Source organism: Mercenaria mercenaria, chromosome 15 (genome assembly GCF_021730395.1).
Source record: "Mercenaria mercenaria strain notata chromosome 15, MADL_Memer_1, whole genome shotgun sequence".
Classification (NCBI taxonomy): domain Eukaryota; kingdom Metazoa; phylum Mollusca; class Bivalvia; order Venerida; family Veneridae; genus Mercenaria; species Mercenaria mercenaria.
The window spans coordinates 45,452,914-45,473,344 of NC_069375.1; the positions used below are offsets into that span (position 1 = coordinate 45,452,914).

General features: G+C 32.7%; 1 protein-coding gene across 1 annotated transcript in view; it reads right to left on the minus strand.

Annotated features, from left to right (window-relative positions):
• Positions 1–1,804: 1,804 nt before the first annotated feature.
• Positions 1,805–20,431, minus strand: part of LOC128549064 (uncharacterized) — a 38,358-nt gene continuing 19,731 nt past the window's right edge. Inside the window, exons 13-27 of the mRNA XM_053525158.1 lie at positions 19,416–19,564; positions 19,009–19,158; positions 17,077–17,154; positions 16,573–16,879; positions 14,508–14,606; positions 13,935–14,073; positions 11,472–11,524; positions 10,877–10,977; positions 10,364–10,542; positions 10,035–10,181; positions 9,598–9,735; positions 8,505–8,672; positions 7,307–7,444; positions 6,087–6,259; positions 1,805–5,411 (exon numbers count right to left, since the gene is read on the minus strand). Coding sequence (XP_053381133.1) covers positions 6,087–6,259; positions 7,307–7,444; positions 8,505–8,672; positions 9,598–9,735; positions 10,035–10,181; positions 10,364–10,542; positions 10,877–10,977; positions 11,472–11,524; positions 13,935–14,073; positions 14,508–14,606; positions 16,573–16,879; positions 17,077–17,154; positions 19,009–19,158; positions 19,416–19,564 — 2,019 coding nt within the window. The 3' untranslated portion in view covers positions 1,805–5,411. The remainder of the gene's footprint in view (positions 5,412–6,086; positions 6,260–7,306; positions 7,445–8,504; positions 8,673–9,597; positions 9,736–10,034; positions 10,182–10,363; positions 10,543–10,876; positions 10,978–11,471; positions 11,525–13,934; positions 14,074–14,507; positions 14,607–16,572; positions 16,880–17,076; positions 17,155–19,008; positions 19,159–19,415; positions 19,565–20,431) is intronic.

Below are 20,431 nucleotides of genomic sequence, written 5' to 3' on the forward strand. Positions count from 1 at the left end.
GTGGAACATAGTGTTATCAAAATCTGCATGAAGAGTTCAGATGTTACGGAGTGGTTTATGTCATGTTTGTAATGCTTCATTACCGACTTCCATTGCCCCATTCCGTGGAATTGAAATTTACCATTTTCGGTCATTATAAAAACTAGCAATGTATTTTGTAGAAGAGTTGTGATATGTTTTTTATTTGGTTATACAGTTTCTCGTATCTCTAATATTGTTTGATAAGGTGTGACTAGAGACTAAATGTTTCTACTAATATTTGGATAAACATCATTACCTTTGCGCCTTGGTCTGTCATAGAATGTCGTGGTATTAAATACTACATAAGCCTCAGTCTTTACACATCTTGGTGCTTGACGGAAAAGTTCTTTTCCTTGAACAGGTGTACTGCTGTATCTTCATGTGCCAATAGAACTCAGTTTCCTTGTAGCTTTTATTTGCTTGCTTGCCTTACGAGTGTCAGTGTTGTGCAAAAATGAAGAGAAACTGATGGTTTATAAAGGAAAAATTCAAATGCATTTTATTTCTTCTAGCCTTGTAATTGTTACATTGTAGTTGAAGCTATGGAATAAGATATGAAATCCAAATATCAGATGTTCTGTAGCTCTATAAAGATTTTAATTTGCTAATTAACACTACCCCTTTACACACTTATAGGATCTGCCATAACATAAGAATAGAAATTTTCGACATCGCCTCTCCGAAAGTACTGGCGAATATCACATTATATTACACGGCTAAAGATTCAACAGTTGTTATATTTTATCAAAGTTCCCATTTAGGCTAAATTGTAGGAACTTATATTTGATAGACGAAAACATAATTTTTAATTTAGAACAATATCATATTGAATAAGTATCAGGAAACAGTCATAAGTGATCTAGTCGGAAATATTCCTTAACTCTTCTCTACCGTTGATTTTGAGGCAGTCTCACTTTTTCGGTATTTCATTTGATAATACAACTCAGAAATCAATGTCAGAAAACACTCATGTTTATTACAGCGAGCATTGAACGTCAATTGGAAATAAGTTTGCGAACAGTAAAACAATCGGATGGTAAACAGGAAGTTACTGCTCTTTGTTTAACTAATATGACGCACGGTTATACTGGGAACCTTACAGCGTTCTATATTCAGGAAACCCACTGTGCTAATTTTAGACGTTGAAAGCGAAAGCTACTAAACACTACTCCACCACTAAAGTGGGGTGATAAGGAAAGGCGCTGTCGGCATTCCCGCAAAAGTATTTTTTCTCGTTAGAGCTTATCTCGAAAGTGGGAGAATGTTAAGATATTATAAGAACATCACAGTGCAGTCAAATGATCTAAGTGTGCATGGTACTTCTAAATTCATTAAAGAAATATGAAACTGTTGGCGCTATCACATAATTTGTGTAGCTATACAATAGTGGCGGCGCTCTGACGTTCAGTGTTAAATATCTAATAAGGAATAAGTATTATTATTCATGAGAAATATGGTTTGCTTCCTGGAGTGGCCATTCATATTTTTACTCTAGTGTTTTAAAGTTTTTCTTAGAATTAAGAGAAGCATGTGTAAAAGCAATTAGTGAACGATTATTTTTTGAATCACGCAAAACATCTGATATATGTACCCAAGTATCACTATAACACATTCTGCATACGCTTATTATCTATTGCATACAAGAATTTGTTTAAGCTTAAAAAGAAAACAACCATAAGAAGAACAATATCTTGCCAAACCTTTCTCTCAAAAAGAAATAGTTCTAGTACACACAAGTTCATCATTGAAGGTACGTTCTGCAATAACAAAACAAACTCCAAAATGTAGAAGATCTAAATTTATTTACCGATCAAAAGATGCATCATAACAAGTGAAATCACTTTCCAAACAGTTAACAATTTCAAAATCAAATCAAGAAATACTTAAAGGAATGAGAAAATTCTAATGATGACAATCAACTAATATGAAGAAATACTTGAATATGTTGGCAGAATGGGTAAGTATGACACCTTATTGCTTCATATGGTGCACAAAATACCCCTTTCATGAATCAGACAGATATGGTTGACTGATCCGTTTATTTTCAACGAACAGAAGTTTGAAAAGGAAATATCGGAGGATGTTCTTGAAATATTCGATGTTTAACCTGAACACACAATCAGCGTTAAGTCGCTGTCGAAACAATTAATTTTGATAATGTTGCATGTATACTGTTTGTTTGATGCAATAAAATGGTTCTATGCAAATGACATTCGACAGACTAGATATGTACAATGACACGTCATTTGAAGAAAAACATGACTATAGGAAATGTAATTTGGTAGACACTATTCTTTTAAAAATGATTTGTAATGTACAATTCATGATATTAATGTATCTTTACACAGAACTATTGTGACCGGACCGAGTTTTGGACGGAATTTAGTCCGACCCGACGTATCTCAGACATGAGAAATTCGGATGGTGTTCTGGGTTTATCGTTCGGACTGTTTTGTGTAGTGGACGTTTCTGATTGGTTGATTTTGATTAGCTCACCTTTTCATGGGTTTTCATTGGCGAGTAGGAATTTGCCTTACTTTTAGAGGGAAGTCTGAAGTGAAGAGACGTCCTGCTCTTTTTGTGCTTTTAACAGTTTTTTTAACCTAAGGTCTGCAATATTGGTATGTATTCACTTGTTTCTTGGTTTCGTTGTATTCTTTCGTTGCAATAAGAGAATTGTGTATAATTCATTTCTTTCGTAAATTATGCTAAATTGGTATTTTTCATTGTATTCAGTTTTTTAACGTAAATGAACAAATTGAAACGGCGGCATTGAGGTTTAATTAATGACTTGGTGAATATGTTGGAATTCTAAATATAACATTTCACATTTCTTTATCTTTTGGCACTCTTGATTTACAGACCTACATACAGTCACTTTCACAGAGTCAGTAGCAGGGTGTATGAGAAAACAGTGGTGTGTGACTGTGAGACAGTCAGTACCTTATATTGGTAAGTTCGATGTCATCAAATGTAATAATTGATTGATTACATGTTTATCTTGCTTAATGATGAATTCAGCTATTGTATTGTATAGTAAGGATGAAGGTTTTAGTGTTAAAGACCACTAGACACTTTTTAATCCATATGATACGTCTACGCTAATCGCGATTGTATTAACTGTATGTCAAACTGTCCTAATAGGTATATACTCTCGTATTTATGATTGTTAATATCGTATCTTTTCAGATTGCCAATTTGATCTGATTGTTCAGTCAGGTGTATTTTGCTATTTTTATGTACAGTATAGAAGATGCAATAAAGATGTCGAGTAACCCATGACCGGCTTGGTTGATTCTTTAACTCTAGTAATTTTCTTTAGTGGGGCTAAAAACGCCAAGTTAACACTATATTCTCCGATTTCCCAAAACATTTATATCAATAAAAATAAGACAGAATGCAACTCCTCACAATTCTAGGAAGGTGGTAGCTGTACCACGGAAATATTGATAGCTACTTTACACTTTTTGGTGGTGACACTTGGATTTAGCAGCCGTGATATAGCGTTGACAAATCGACAGAGTCTTAATAGTTTCGTCCTTGATAGGACTTTGTTTCCCAGCTCATCATATTACACTAAACTACATTCGGGAATGCAAAAGTACCGAAAACATTATAATTGCTGTAGCTCCAAGCTGTTTAAGGGGAGTTATTAACGGAACGTTTTAAGTTTGTTTACTTCATAATTACTTCCCCTTAATTTCAATGAATCAGTGAAGGCGGTAACAATTATATGCTATTCTCCATTTTCAAATATTTTGGTCGTTTTTTTTCACGGAACAGAATGATCCATCACAAGGAACCAGATTCCTGTCGAAAACTAAATTTTGTATTTTTCTCTTGATGCGAAAGTATTAAAAATGTTTTTCTTTTGGTCTCAATATAATCTCTTTTCTCAGATTTCCATTTGATAGTTTTTGAATTTGTTTTGTATTGAATATTACTATTTAAGTAGCATTTAAACAGTGTAAATGACCATTTGAACAAACCTTCTACATGACCAAATTCCGGATGGCTAACTTTAAGGCTTTGGAACTGATTTGCTTATACTCACAATCATACTAAAGTAATTTAACTTAGGATTTAAAAGGAAAAAGAATCTGGAGTCAAGCTGCTACATTTATCATTCATTTTTACTTTAATTTCATTTCGTGTGTGTTGGGTTTAAACATGCTTACTTGAGTATATTACTATATTGTATAAACATATTAAAGAACAGAGACTACAAAAAGCTGTGACAATACTAACAAACTAATAGATCACTTCTGTGCAACTTGCTTTCCCTTTAAATTGTTTATTTTCTACTTGTAATTTGCCGTTTTCTCAGTTGCTATTTTGCATGTCAAATCTTGCCTCTTCTGCAGATTCGCTATAATAATTTTACAATTATTTTCTAAAGCTCTAGTTTTATGTTTTACTTCATTAACGATTCGGCCTCATGGCCTCTATCGAACTGATAAAATTAAAGTAATATTCTACAGCTTTGAATGGCGTTCCGTTCTTTGAATATAACAACAAATGAAATGCAAAGCCGGAACTGACGTTGTATTTAACATCTATCTCAGCTTATAGAGCTTGTGTTTTAATTGCTAAGGTTTAAATGTTTGACCGTGTAACGATGGCTACTTAACGAATGATTTCCCACTACTTGCCTAGCTTTGTGCCTGGCATTTAGGATTAAGTTTAGGAAGTAAAAATATTCTCTGAATTTGTCTCTTACGATTCGAACGGCCGACCCTTTGGAGCTTAAACAGCAACAACAGAATACCCAATGAAACCACAGGCGAATCTCTCACAAAACCGTGTCATACACACGAACATTTTTTGCTAGAAATACAATGTTCACTGACAACACTTGAAAATTCTAGTTCATTTTTGATACTGAAATTTTCGTCTTGTCTGTTCATATTTTTTAAAAATAAATTTCACTTTACAAATGAAAACAAAACATTTAATCTAAATGATGCAAATCGTCATAACAAATCTCAACAAATGACAGCGATTTGGCAAGAAAAACAATTGAAAAATAAGCAATTGGCAAATCGTAAGTGGCAAATAGCAAAAGAGCAATTGACAAACAGAAATAGGCAAATGGCATTTCGCAAATAAAAATAGACAAATAAAAGTAAGCAAAAGATCAGTTAACAAATAGTTATTAACAAATGGCAGTTTGCAGTAAGCATTTGGCATGTCTACACTCGCAATCAGCTAATAGTTATTTGCAAACTGGCAAATAACATTCTGCATATAGCTGGCAACTGGTAATGTGCATGTCCCAACCCTCTTTTCGTATGTTTGAGTGTACTTATGAACATCTTTAGTCTTCTTCAAAAACGCTTTTCTGTCAAAGGTTAGTGTTACTCTTTCTTCCTGTTTCATACCATCTATCACTGTAATTTTACAAGGTATCAGAATGGGCAGATGATTCTGATAACATTAAACATACCGCTGTATAGAACAAAGATTTACAAAAGATTCTCTTATAGTTTAAATTGTGCCATTTGCGCATAGTATAGATGGTGTCATTTGCATCTTTTAAAGGTACAATAGTTAATAAAACTGCTTTTAAATAAGATGCACGAACCTTGTAACTGACTAAGATTTATTAGATATGATTCTGACTGAACACTTTGTCACATATTTTGCGACCTCTGTGCATTATTTCATCACGAGCGGGCACCTGGGTAGAACCACCGACCTTCAGTAAGCCAGCTGGATGGCTTCCTCACATGACAATTGCAACGCCCCGAGCTACGGAAGGTCGGTGGTTCTACCCAGGCGTCCGCTCGTGATGAAATAATGCACGGAGGGGCACCTGGGGGGTCTTCCTCCAACATTAAAGCTGGAAAGTCGCCATATGACTTATCATGTGTCGGTGCGAAGTTAAATCCAAAAAAAAAAAATATATATATCAATAAATAATAAATCAGATATCCTGTCTTTTTCTTTAGTTCACTGAATACAATAAATGATGCGGGCGTTGCATGATAAAACGGTGAATTCAGTTTTAATAGAACATGTTAAAACATTGCTTGAAAACTGATTATGAAAATGATGAGATATACCTAAGTATATTTTCCGCAGAGTTCATCCAATGTGTATAATCCCGGATAGAGATATCTAAACATTTGACAGCCATCCGGTGAACGTTTTTCTTTCAAAATATCAAGCAGTTTTTGTTCTCGAAATTCCCTCTCGCCGCCAATATGTACATCAATTAATGTCTTTTGCAGATACCCTAATAAACATAAAGTTGAACATTTACCGTTGGGAAAAATAATATACGATATACAGTCGACATCGTACATGCGAACATTTGCATTACTAAGGTTTTCTCTTATACGACCGCTTAAAATCAATCCCGAATTCAACGACTTTGTACAAAACTTTTGCTCCTGCCTTGTAAATTGACAGGCTGGTATAATTATATATATATTTTAAAGCAGTCGAACAAAACAATTTCCAAGGGCAGACAAGAAGTATCCAACATATCGGAAAAGTAAGCAATATATATACTTTTGTGTACACGTATATCAGCAGTTGAGGGTTATTTTATCCCATATATCTACCATCTGTATATCTTAAATGGCGTTCTGGAATATGGAAGCTATTTCTTTAACACTTTGATCAATCTTGGTAAATATAAACGGGTGTAAATAATTTACCACGCTGTCCATTGTAACACGTTAACGTATATGAAATAAGGTTGCTTTAGAGACTAAATACTCCAATTCTGCCAGTGAAATGTGACTAAGTTAGAATAACCGACTATATATCCGTTGCAAGTTGGCTACTCAAAACTCTTCCGCCAGCTCAATATAAGCTCAAATAAAGTACAGTTCAGCAAACTTTACTAATTTGCGGGAACATTTGCCAGTTTTTATTTCGTACGAATGAACAACTGCCTACTTAAAGGTAATAAAGTATTCAATATTTGTTCAGAATACATTTTTTTTTCATTTACTGTATGTCCTCTTCTGCAATGAAACATGTCTAACTATGCTAAAAGTTACGGATCAAAACTGTTCAAAATTTTATTTTCATAAGTGTAAATTACAAGTGAGGACAATATGAATAAGTGTAAATTACAAGCGAGAACAATATGAATAAGTGTAAATTACAAGTGAGAACAAAATGAATTTTCCGAAAGTATTTTGAACAATTATCTGGTAACTAAGTAATATCTAGTTAGTTACTAAGTATTTAAGTTTTCAAACACTAACTTCCTACCAATTTTTTTCGGCCGTTTACCGAAGAGAGTATAAATGGTTTATGTTAAATATACCTTCTTGTCGACTTGATGCAAGTATATCAAGGATTCCTTGCATTTTGTAAGTCTTGCATAAGATCTTAAGGTCTGTCAGAGTGTGTTTGCAAAAGTCGAAGATTTCGAGGAATTTTTCGCCCGGGTTTAAACTGTTACCTGCAATTTAGATAGTTAGTTGTATATGTGATGAGTATTGTTTAATGTATACGCACGCCATGAGACTGATATGTTGCAAAAGTATCTTTTTGTTGAACAAGTTATAGAATCTCCAAAATTATCTAAATGTATCAATCGGTAGTACTGAAAGGTTAAAGAAAGCTCGAGACGTAAAATTGTTATCAACTTTACAATCACCACTAAACGAGAAGAAAACAATTTAGCTTCCTTATTAATGATGTCTCAAGAAGCCCTTTTTATACATCACAATTACCGGTTGCCAAACAAACATTCGGTTAAGGATAACATGGTGTAATAGCCATATTTCATATCTTGTAACTGGATGGTAATATTTTAATGAAATTTGGTCACTTTAAAAACATTCAAAATTAAAAACTTCTAAACGAGAGATTTTTCAAATTTTATCATTTTTTTTTGGGGAGATAATCGGTATTGAAGTTAACATTGATGCCTATGGAAAATAATATCTTTGATTATGAGAATCTGAACTTGAGTTTTGAGAAACGTTTGCGGTAGAAAGCTGCATTATATGATTCTGATACAAATATCAAAAAGAAATCTAAATTCTCCTTAGGGAAAAGGAGAAAATAGTATTTTTCTAGTTTTTAGTGGAGATAACTCATGAAAAACCAAAATTATCAGAAAAGGTAATCTAAAGGAAATTTTTGAAAATTTCTGTCACTATATACCTTGTCAATATGCACCTTTTCTATCGTTTGACATTTTTAAAGCTTAAATGATCAAGTTGTATGTACGCTTTTGGTGAAATTGAGACCTATTACACCATGTTATCCTTAAAACTTATTTTATCTAAATCATACATGGCAGAATAGTTCACTTCTATACGTCAATAATAATATTTATCATATAAAATTAGGAATAAGACTAGTGGTCAAAAGTACTTCTTTATACATTACATCACATCCGTTAGTACTGTACTGTGCGCAAAACAATATCAGAAAACTGCACTTCACTGATATTTAATTATATTTTGTAAGGAAACAACAAATGCACTGAAAGATATGTTTGTTTTACCGACCTATATTTCTTTGGTCTTTCCGGGTTATGTTGAGTGTGTTATCATGATTAATGATATAGTCCCAGCAAGACTCAGGCTGTCCACCTGGAACTTGCACGGCATGTGACTCTTCAAGGGCTCTTCCGATCTTTCTGAATACATACTCGCTTAAAGCTAGAACGCTGTCTTCTGAAATATTGGTAAATCTTCAACCTTAAGGTGTTACATGTAATAGACAAAGCTAGAGACAAAGACTACGTTATTTTTTAACAACCCTCGTACATGTATGTCTTCGATTTGTTTTGTTTTGTTTCGGTTAAACGTCGACCGACACAGTTATATCTCATATGGCGACTCTCCAGCTTTTCTTGTGGTGGACAACTCAACGTGCCCGTCCATTATTTCATTTATTAATTATTTATTAATGGCGGCATCTGGGTAGAATCATTGGACTTTGGCTAAACCAGCCATAGATAGATAAAGAAAGTGCAATTTATTTGATCCATTAGGCACCACTACTTTTACCGAAACAGGAAATAAAAACATCTGTATCAAGAAATATAATAACGGCATAACAATTTTTTGCAAATTTCGAAAGACATCGAATTAAGGTATCTGATGTCATGGACAATAAAATGCATAATTCAAAACCGTTTAATCTCTCTGTCATGGAAATGCACAGAAAAGAGCGTATACTTTGCATAGCATAAACTAATGTTGTGATAAGTAAATATGTTACCAGTAAGCGGAACATGTACAGTCAGACAGGACGGACATAGTGATTACTATAGGATCCCGTAAAATGCAAGCGTTTGAATAATTCTCTGCAACTCAATTAAAGACAAAGTTACTTTCAAAAATATTGCTAGTATGCCGTTTGCGTCAGCTCCAGGTTTTTGACAAATATGCCAAACCACTTGATCAAACGTAATATAAACTAATTTAAATCAAAGGTGAATGATGTTTGTCCATACATACATAACGTTGATATAATGTCTATGGATTTATGTTGACTGTTCATACTTGTCTGCAGCCCTGCTTTACAAATATATATTTATTTCTCATTGTTAAAGTTCACGAGTATTAAATGTGTGATCAATACCCATAAAGTTACCGTTTACTTCACTTGAGTGCAATATTTCAAGACCGTCATGCATTCCATGCTCCCGGAGCATACCTGCCAGGTCTGGTATCTTGTATAAAAGTTTTTCCATTTCATCCAGAAATATAACACCTGGTTTGGTTGCATCCTCTATAATTGATACAAAATCTTTATTACTATATTCAGGTATACATTGAGTTATTATGCAACACCGAGTGTTTAATCTGATGATATTAACTTGTCTTAGTTTTTTCGGCTCTTTTCTCAAATTAGTATATCTATGGCTTTTTAAAGAATCTTATATGTATATTATACAATATCAAGTATCATTTGACAGTTTTCATGTCTACAGTTTGGGTAATGACGTAATTGTCATTAGTATTGCTAGCCCTAACTAAATTGTTTTGCATTGATAAAGATATCAAAAGTGTTGTTACTATCAAAATTACCTATATGTCTTTGGTCACTCTCGCTTATAGGTAAATCACTCTGCTTGATTAGAAAAACCCAGCGTGGTTCAGCTGTTTTACTGTCATTTCTGTTCAAGTATTCGCCAAGTGTCCTATATACGCTTGACGCCAAGTATGATATGGCCACTTTATAAAATAAAGAGATTAATGGATATTTGTTATAATTGTCAAGGAGAAGAGAATCGTATATTTTACACTAAATAAATATTTATAATGAATAAAATTCAATACATAATTTAATAAGTAAAACGATATAGACTGTATTAGATTCTTACTATACACATAATGTGTGGATGATATAGACCTACCATTTTCTTCTGTGATTGTTAATACATATGCATTGAGCTGCCCATATACATTTTGAACATTCCCATTGTTTGGCAGGTGATGGTCCGAAAATCGCAATATGAAGGTCCCATGCTTTAGGGTGTTGTAGTCTTTTAGCCTCAGTTCAGCCTCTTCCTTGCTGATAAACCCAAGTATCAAACTGAAATGTTTATAGGTGTCAAGTGTAATAGGCTAACGTATTGTAACGATTTGAATAAATCAACACATAAATATATGACTAAACCAACACTTATTCAAAATGATTTACTCTAATTTTATGGAATACATGTATTTCGCTAAACGGTTCTATACATTTCACACATACTGCAAAATCCATGTGCAAATATGTGAATATGTATTGAAATATATAAGATTATCTTTAATATTGTCCTTTTGGAAACCGAGGGGAATTAAAAGGAACGAATCACTTCAGTGGAAATTACGAATTAATTAATGCACATCTAGAAGGACTAAATGATGGTGAAAATAGGTACCCATTCTTCCAAAAGTCTATTAGATATTTTTCAATGACGTTGTATGCATCTGTAACCCATTTCCAGAAAGTTCGTGTCGAAGAAGTTGATTCCATTCCATTCTAAAAGAAAATACTTCTTACAATTAGTTTCATGTAAACCTATATAACTGTAAAACTATCGACATATTTTCTCGAATTAATGGACGAATACGACTGTTTTAATGAAAAAAAAGTAGTTGTAAGTTACCGTATGGCTTTCTTACTTTGAAAGGGTCTGTATTCAGCGCATCAGCCTAGAACTGCATCAGCGCAGGTTGGTAACCAAATACTAACCCGGTTCAATTGTTTTTAAAAACGTATCTCTTATATATTCTGTAGTCTAAGGGTTGGCCATTAAGTGATGATAAGCGACACATTGAATACAATTTATTCCACATTCTATTTCTATACTTTACTGCTGTTTGTATTGACAGAAAACGGATGGAAGTCGCATCCAATGCTATTAAATTCGGATCATTTAGACCAGCTGAACTTAACAATATTACTTCGGTTTTACAGGGAAAATGATACATATGAACAAAGGCTAAATCTATAAAATTATCTATTAAACTTACTATACAGAATTCTTCAAACGAAACAATCCATGAATCCGGAACATCAGTTGTACCTGAATTGAAAGCAAACATATGTTTTCATATTGTCGAATGTGAACGATGTTACATTTATCCCTTTCTCAATTACTTTTCATCATGTTAAGCTGGAAACGTTTAGGGCAGAGTAAATATGTTTTATTCTATATTAGCATGCAACTACTGTGCACAGTGCTTGATATCCCTTGCCTGATACTTTTTTTCAGGTCATTGACTTGATATCAAAATTAAGCTCCTCCCATTCTGACGGACTAGTTAAACATTAGTTTCTTTCTAGATTGAATTTTATTACAGAGTCCAGTTTTAATGTTGCACGATTATTTTTGTAAACTGATTCTGCAATCTCAGCTAGTAATTTTCTTAGCTATGCCTGTCTAAATTTTCATCGCACAGTCACTAGTACTTAATGGCGTTATTATGTAATGTTCACCATGACATCACAATGTTACATGGATTAATTCTTAGAAAGGTTAATTATACACTTGACGGTATATAATACTTATTCTTAAGTTATGCCTAATTTAAAGCATCTATTTTATTAAGTAGCAGCAATAGTTGTTGTGTAAATAAAAATTCTTGGAACAATATAAATCTATGTATTAAACTTTACAGTCTCTCTGACTGAGTCTGGACTGGAAGTGGAAGTGAAATTTTCAGCGCTTGGGATATATATACTTGCCTCCGTGAAATGTTTAAAAATGTGGAAATATAACCATGGTCTGATTTATTCAAGAGGATGATTTCTTTTATTCAGGAAATAATTAAGTAAGTACAAAGTAAAACTTGTATACTTGTTTAAAAATTGTTTTTCGATACAAAAATAATCCACACAGATTTTTACTCATTTGTAAGTTCCTACACCCTTGCTTGATTCAGTTACATATGATTCCTTTAATCCTTACAATAAAACATTGAAAACCCTTAAATATTAACTCCATTTCCGTGCAAGACAATGTAAGGTTAACAAAATTCAATAGGACAGGCATAATACTAGTAATTCTGATGAATATTTGCAATTCTAACATTTATAAAAATAGCAAAAAGTATTCATTTTAGATATCAAACAGGAGAAATAATTTGTAAATCGCATATTTCTATTTATACCTTAAGACGTTGTGCTCGTCTATTTTCTTTTATTGCGGGACAAATGTTTGAGAGATATACACTTCTTATTACATCATGTGACTGACAAACACTTTTGTAATAATGTGCAAAATGGTGCTAAAACAACATTTCAGAAACCATAGTTATATAAATACAATAAAATTTGCCATAAACAGATTTTGATCTGTGCATTTTCTAACGATCGTACGTGCTAAAGTATTTTCAGCTGTCACGTCATAAAGGTAAGATGTCAAAACAATGTGAACTCCACAAGAAACATAATTCCGGGACAAAAAGGAAAATCTTTGCAATTTGGGGCATGTGATAATAATATTCACAAATGATTTGAGAGTTCTAAGATACTGTAAAAGCGCATATTTTCGCTGGGTCAAAATTTCGCGAATAGTAACATCTAAAACTTTCGTTATACTATATGCATTCCAATTGGGATAAGAATTGTAACATACAATGGACCGAATGCTAAATATAGTTCCGTTAATAGTTAATACCGAATTTTTATGTGGTTAGAACCGAAATGAAAAAAGTGTTCCTATATTCTGTCTGTGAATAAATTTATATATGCAGTATTTCGGGTGGTGCATTTAAATTATCACGTATCCGAGTTCCGGCCTATATTTTATTCACTGTTAAAATAGAGAAGCACATTTGTATTGTTTCTTTTAAAATATTTCGAAGAAACTAGGAGCTGTTTTATATTACTGTAGGTAAAATCTGAAAGAGTTTTACTTTCGCTGTTGTTTGCAAGCAGTGTGACATGCAGATTTGATTCTCGTGAAAAAATAAAAAGGATTACCTCAAGTAACAGAGGTAACTATTCAGCACGAGTTTGTTACAACGCCAATAGATATGATGTAAACGTGACGCGATGTAACTCAATGCACAGTCTCAAGCAAATCCTGTCTAGCTGATCGATAAGGAAAAGCTTCTTTAATAGTAAGATTCCTTATTTAAATCTGTACTTTTTGGTCGGTATATGTACAATTCAACACATATTTACTTGGCGAAAGTCAAAACATGAAAACTTCTTATGTTAGACCAGCAAGCCATTTAGTTAGTGTACATTATTGTATCGCAGAACTAATACCTGTTCATAAATAAGACCTCGTCTTTTCCTGGACATAAACATGACTCACCAAAAATAAAAAGGGAAATCCTTTGCTTTCATAATCTGCATATTATGTAAAAATATAATAGTAAATTTAGCTTCTAAACATTATGCTTTGTTATACTCACACACAGCTGATATCTATACATAACAAATTTATTTATACAAGTTAAAACATAATTTGTGAAGACATATACCAAACAACATTTCCTTCAAATAAAGTATGTTTCCATCAGATAGAGGTGTCAATGGATGTAACTTGAGGAACTTTGCCTGTAAAAACTCCTCTACCTTGGTCCATGGCAAACCTGTATCCGATTGCAAGGGTAGCTTGAACTAAAACATTTTAGTTAATACACAGATTTAAAAATTTCGAGGTTGAGAAAGTAAATACATGTAATTTCTATAATGCATTTAATTCAACCATAACATGTTATACTGAATATTGTTATACTTTCTAATTTAACACTTTAATAGTACTTTATATGAAGCTCTTAACAGCAACCTCTATCATTTAAATACACATTCCAGAGAAGAAAACTTCATATTCTGAAATTAGATTAGTTGGAAGGGATACTAGGCAGTATTTTCCTGCCTTAGTGTTTTCAAATATATAATTATATATATATATATATATATATATATATATATATATATATTTGAAAACACTGTTTTATGTTTCAGATATATAACTAAAGTAATAATTGTAAACAATTTTGTCAAATAACAATACGTCATGAAAGACTTGTACAACACAGATTCATTCTTGCCACATCAGCACCCCAACACTGCCACATAATGGACGTACTGGCAAGAAACTTTTGATCCGGTACTGAATCATGGAGCATAGTCATTGGGAGAGACAGCGTCTACAATATGAAAACATATACATGTGTCCAGTTTAATATTACTCTGAAAATGATATAAAACAATAAGATAAAACAGACGAATGGACGAACCAAACGAAATGCGTGTAACACTATATTTTTGTATCTGGGTATATCTTTGTAAGCAAAGGTTCATTGTGGGCTATAAGTAGGCAGTGGAACTAAAAACACAAATTTCAAGTAGGTACTACCTATTTTAGATATATGTGTAGTTAACTGCATCAAAGTATAATCTCTGAAAAAAATAATTAAAATATCAATTTTTGAAAAAGTGTTATTTGATCTGAAAAAAAAAATAAATCCTGTGTAAATTATTTGGAAAAAATGGAGACTTTTTTGTGGACTTAGATGACTATTGACCTAGTATCTTATGCAAACCATGCATTTTTACCACTAGGCATGAAAAAAGCATGCATAATTACTACAATCTGAAAAGAAAACTATGTAAAGATCAAGTCAATTACTGCCCTGGGGAAACTGTAACATTTTTCGTGGGTGGTGAAATTTGTCAACAAACTGACGATTCTTTGAAATAATGAAAACCCACAGAATTTCAAAAGGTAAAATAGGTTGAAAAAGATACTACTGAAAAGATAACAATCTCCACTACCTATATATATGCGTCAAAGTATGAGAAAAATATGTAGATATATGAGAAAATTGAAGAAAACAATATCAGGACTGTTAGATGCATGACTGTGTTATCCTGCATAGCATTTAACGAAGATACTTTTATAAACAGATTGTTTCCCTTGTATTAAGAGGGCATAGGGTAAGTCTCTACTATAAGTACAGATCGATGGTATGGTATCTATCGTACGGCGTCTATAGTTTATCTACAATTTGGTTCGTTATAACCCTAGAGGTCAAAATTTTAAACCAATTTTTATGCATCTTGGTTCTAATGATTTCTCAATTAAATCTCGGAAGAGTTTGAAACTGGGCCATCTTGGGTTAACAAGTAGATCACAAGGTCAAATCAAAGAGAAAACATAAACTCTCCAGAGGATATGTTTTCTTCCTGATCTTCATTAAACCTGTTCAAAAAGTATATACGTATGAATGTTTTAGGTCAGATTTATAATCTGAAGTTGAAAACTAGGTCACTAGGTCAAATCATAGGAAAAGCATTGATAATACGCTAGTGGCCACATTTGTTTACTTGGTCTTGATGAAAGAAATCGAGGTCAGGTTTAAAATTGGATCATCTTGGTTTAAATGCTATCTCATATTTTGTACTTAAAATATCTGATATTTCTAGGTAACAAGGTCAAATCATAGAAAGTCCATGCTAACTCTCTAGAGGTCATATTTTCTAATTGGTAAGTATTAGTCATAATGTTTGTTTTTATATTATCTATATTATCTAGAATGAGTTTGAAACTGGGTCATCCGGAATAGACTAAATGGCCACTAGGTAAAATTATAATATAACCTTAAAAACTAGAGACCATATTTTCAACCGTGTATGTATGAATCATGATCAGAATAATCTTATTTATTACGGGTGATACAGGTAACAAAATTGGTCATCTAGAGCCAAAAAGTAGATCATTAGGTCAAAATAGAAAAATCTTGTGAACATTGTAATCTACATGAACCCTGGTCAGAATGTTTGTATTGATGAAGCCTAGATCAGTATGGAGACAGAAAGAATGTCACTAGAAGGTAACTACTAGAAAAACCTTTTTAACATTCTAGAGCCCACATTTTCTACCTGTTCTACATGAAACATGGCCAAAATATGTGCCTTAATGACATATAGGACACGTTTGGAAATGGATCATCATAGCTTATATGGTCAAAAAGTCAAGGTCAAATGAGCGACTCGGGACCATTTTGATTCTCTTCTTACAATATCTAACGAAATATTTGATGATGTCAAAATGCAATATTCTATTTCAACTGTAGTACATTATAATAACTGCAAAACAATCTATTATTTTACCCAGTATGGCCTGTCAGCGAGTGTTGTTGTAAAAACTGTTCTATATTTCACTTTGTACTCCTGTTCGCCTGAGGTGAACTCTTCCGGAGGGTATTTATTCTTTATTTTCAACTTTCTAAAGCTTGCGTGTCTTGTGGGTGTGAAATAGATTTGGTTTGATGTCAGATGGAGACTTCTCTCTTTCGCTTTCATTGAAAACTGTTTCATATCGTCGTTGCCATCAAAACTATCATTTATGTCGCTTTCGGAGAGCAGCATTGCCTCTATTTTATCGAAATGTGGCGGCAAATTTTCGGCCGCTAGAATCCTGTAAAATGAAGTATAATTATATTGCGTGAGAATTCTATACTATTTTGAAAATGCTGAAGCAACTGGACTAATTATGAAAACTGCTGATGCAATTCCAAACATCTCTTTATTTATCTAAAGTTCGATTTAGTACATACGTATATAGATTACCACATCTCAATGTTAATTTACTAACGCCAAACGTAATATAATTACCTGACGGTCAAAACAGGAAGGTGTTTCCTCCCGTCCATTCTGATGAAACAATTGTCCTGTTCAGTGACGAGAAACGTACTGAAATTCATAAGGTATCAGATAATTTGTTTCACGTTCTGGTGTGTGTTGCTTCTTATGCAGTGAATGCTCTAATTGACCAGTATTTCAAGACAAAGATCGACCTACTTTGTTGAAACTGTTAAAGATTTTAAAAGATGCAAACTGTCATCATTAACTTTTTTTACATAAACATTTTAATCCTCTGCATTAATTGAAGCCACGGCATAATTTGTAAATTACCTAAAATACAAGCATCTGAAACAATGGGAATAAATGATTTTATCTCAAATGCTACAAATTTAATAAAGCTTTGAAATGTTAAAATGTATTTATGAAAACTTCTGACCAGTTTTACGTGTGCTATTATTTTTTATATCGAACATAGTAATGATACACGTACATTAATTTTCTGAAATACTAATAAACACAAACAAATTAATTTTCTGATATAGAGAAAAAAGTTATATAAAATGGTGAATATTTTTTCAGTCCAACACTTCAAATATAGTACTTTGAATTTGATCGCCACACGATTGTCTACAGGTCATTACAAGAAAAGCTTTCATCTATTCCATATTCTGTCCCTTGGTATCATACATTATCACTGACTGTGCGTTATGATCCGATCGAATATATAGAAAAAGATTTGTATATCTGCTGGTATTCAATTAAGGACCCTTGTGTCGACAGCCTCTTGCGCTGAAATATGTATGAAGCTAACCATGCTCTATCGCACAACCCCAACTAGCACAGGTTGCGGATAGAACGAACGGTTACAACAAAGCTATTACTCTGTCAACTGGTGATAATGATATCATGATCAATTTGCATTGGAGGGTTTGGGACATTGCGCATGGTTAGCAGTGCCAGAGCTACTTTAATTAAACAAAAATATTCTTTTTGCCCACTTCCTAACACAGATACCTCAGTTATTTTTCTCATTATGGCGGGAGCCATATTTAGTGCACTTTTGCTTTGTTCTTTTTATAGAAAATATAATATTGTCTTATGAAAGGAATAAATGACTTTCTTATTTTCTTATTGGCTTCTTTCTTTCTCGGGTATTTCTGTTGTTGTTATAAGATTCAGATCTGGGCTATGCAAACCTCATAACGTTAAGCTCAATCGCACCGTTAAATGTTTTAAAATGAAGAGACTGTAACATGATTTCTTAATGTAACATAAAGTTTTGGACCATTTATGCTATAACTATTGCTATATTAAGGAAATTGTATCTCTATATAATAGTATTGTAACATATTTTTATTGATAAATTTCCATAGTAATAAAAACTGTGTTGGATCGCTTTACTTGTGTACAACATATATAGTTACTAAGGGTTGATCTAAGGTTTTCATTCTTTGTCTTTAAACCGTAGAAAATAAGATTAATTTTACTGTAACAAATCAATTCCGAAATAAAGTGAATGAAGGTACGGAAAATATAGTTGATGTTTTCATTTAATAACATAAGTTCTTTTGCTGAAGTAATTTCTTGCGATGTTCTGTTATTGTCCAGATGAAAAAAAAATCCTTATGCAACGATTGCTTTTCTTGTTGATAACTTGTACTGCATGCTCATATCAGATAGATGTCGCTTAGTTAGCAGATAGGTCAAACAAAGACCCAAAGTCTGCTAAATGTGAACATATTAACCATATTAATTCATTTTCGTGATGTAATGATAATGATATCTGTCCGATATACAAATGATATTGGTCTATTGATCGTAAGATATTAGTTTCCTGGCTTGGAATCTGATTAATAAGTAACTGTGTTTAACAGTGAAGCAAAACAAAAAGTAAGGACAATAATAGCATTCCCTCTAATCTTTTGGACTAACGTAAATACATTGTACTATGATTGTACTAACCTTTTTGTGAAGTCATTAAACAAACTGTCCAACTTGTGCTCATAAATGTCTAGTTCTTTCGTAGCCCATCCACATTCTACATGGATATTGAACAATAATGGAAGAATTTCATGATGCAGGTCATGAATGTACCTCCCAATTCGGCTGCATCTGAATTTGAAAAGAATTTAAAACAGGAAAAGCTGGTATACCTCAGTTTATCAACATGTTTATTATCAAATTAATAGTTAGAAGCTGCTTTAAGCTTACAACTGAATTCCCTTTCAAACCCAATCATACTCTTTAACAATTCATACTACATGCAATGCACTAATGAGCAAAATACGTATATGATGCCGTTTATTCAAAACAAAAATAATGTTCCAGTATACATGTACATGGAAGTCAGTCGTTGTCAATCACTATACCTGGAAGCAATCTCGTCTATTTCTTGGTAATCTGCAAGTCCAACATAAACTAACTTAAAGTTGTCTTTCCACGTTGAAACACAGTCTGTTAGTCTCGATATAATACTCTTCATTTCTTTTAGTGTTTGTTTCAATGACGCACATGTACTCTAAAAGCAATTAATTTAGCTTTACAATATATCTACGGAGATATCAAGTACATACAAGTTAAATTATACTTTAGTATTTATGTTTATGCTTACCTCATGTCCGGAGGATATTGCAGTATTAAAATGAACAGTTCATTATTTGAGCGTTATGTTATAAGCATAAAATTATAGAACAATTTAACTAAAAGGCCATTCATACTCCTGACTGTGTTAAATGAAAACATTTCTAATATTTTCTGTAGAAAAGGCCTGACTATTTGTAATTTGTGAACTTTGCTTACCGATTGATAATTAAATCATACCAATGTCTAAAATCTTAATAAAAGTCGTAAACACAAAATGTTTTGTGAATTGATTAATGCACCCAGCATGTATCCCAGACACAGGAAATCAGCAAAGTTTGTATATGCAGCTGAAAACACTTCACAGAAATGCAAATCTTTAGAGAAAAAATAAAAATGTATTCTATGAACAAAAGGTTGACTCCTCCTTTATTAATGACGGGACTGTCCTAATATAGCTATTAACAATTTTATAAATTATGTATTAATTGGTTTCAGAGTTCATTCAATATTCACGTGTCTATTATTGATAAGACCAAACATATGTCCGTTATATTTATCTGATGAAAACCGCCCATATTATTTAGGTTACATCAAAGCAATGAAACAACAAGAGCCAAGAGCCCCCTTTCTTGCTTTTCATTTTCGCGTTATCATTAAGTTAACATATTCGTTAAATCTAATGCTTAACTGCTGGTTCGAAAAATACCATGTCAAAATTTATATACAGACTCAAGCGGTTAACACAAGTCAAATGATAATAGCTTGTCATGAAAAGTAATCAAATAACGGTTTTATATTTGAA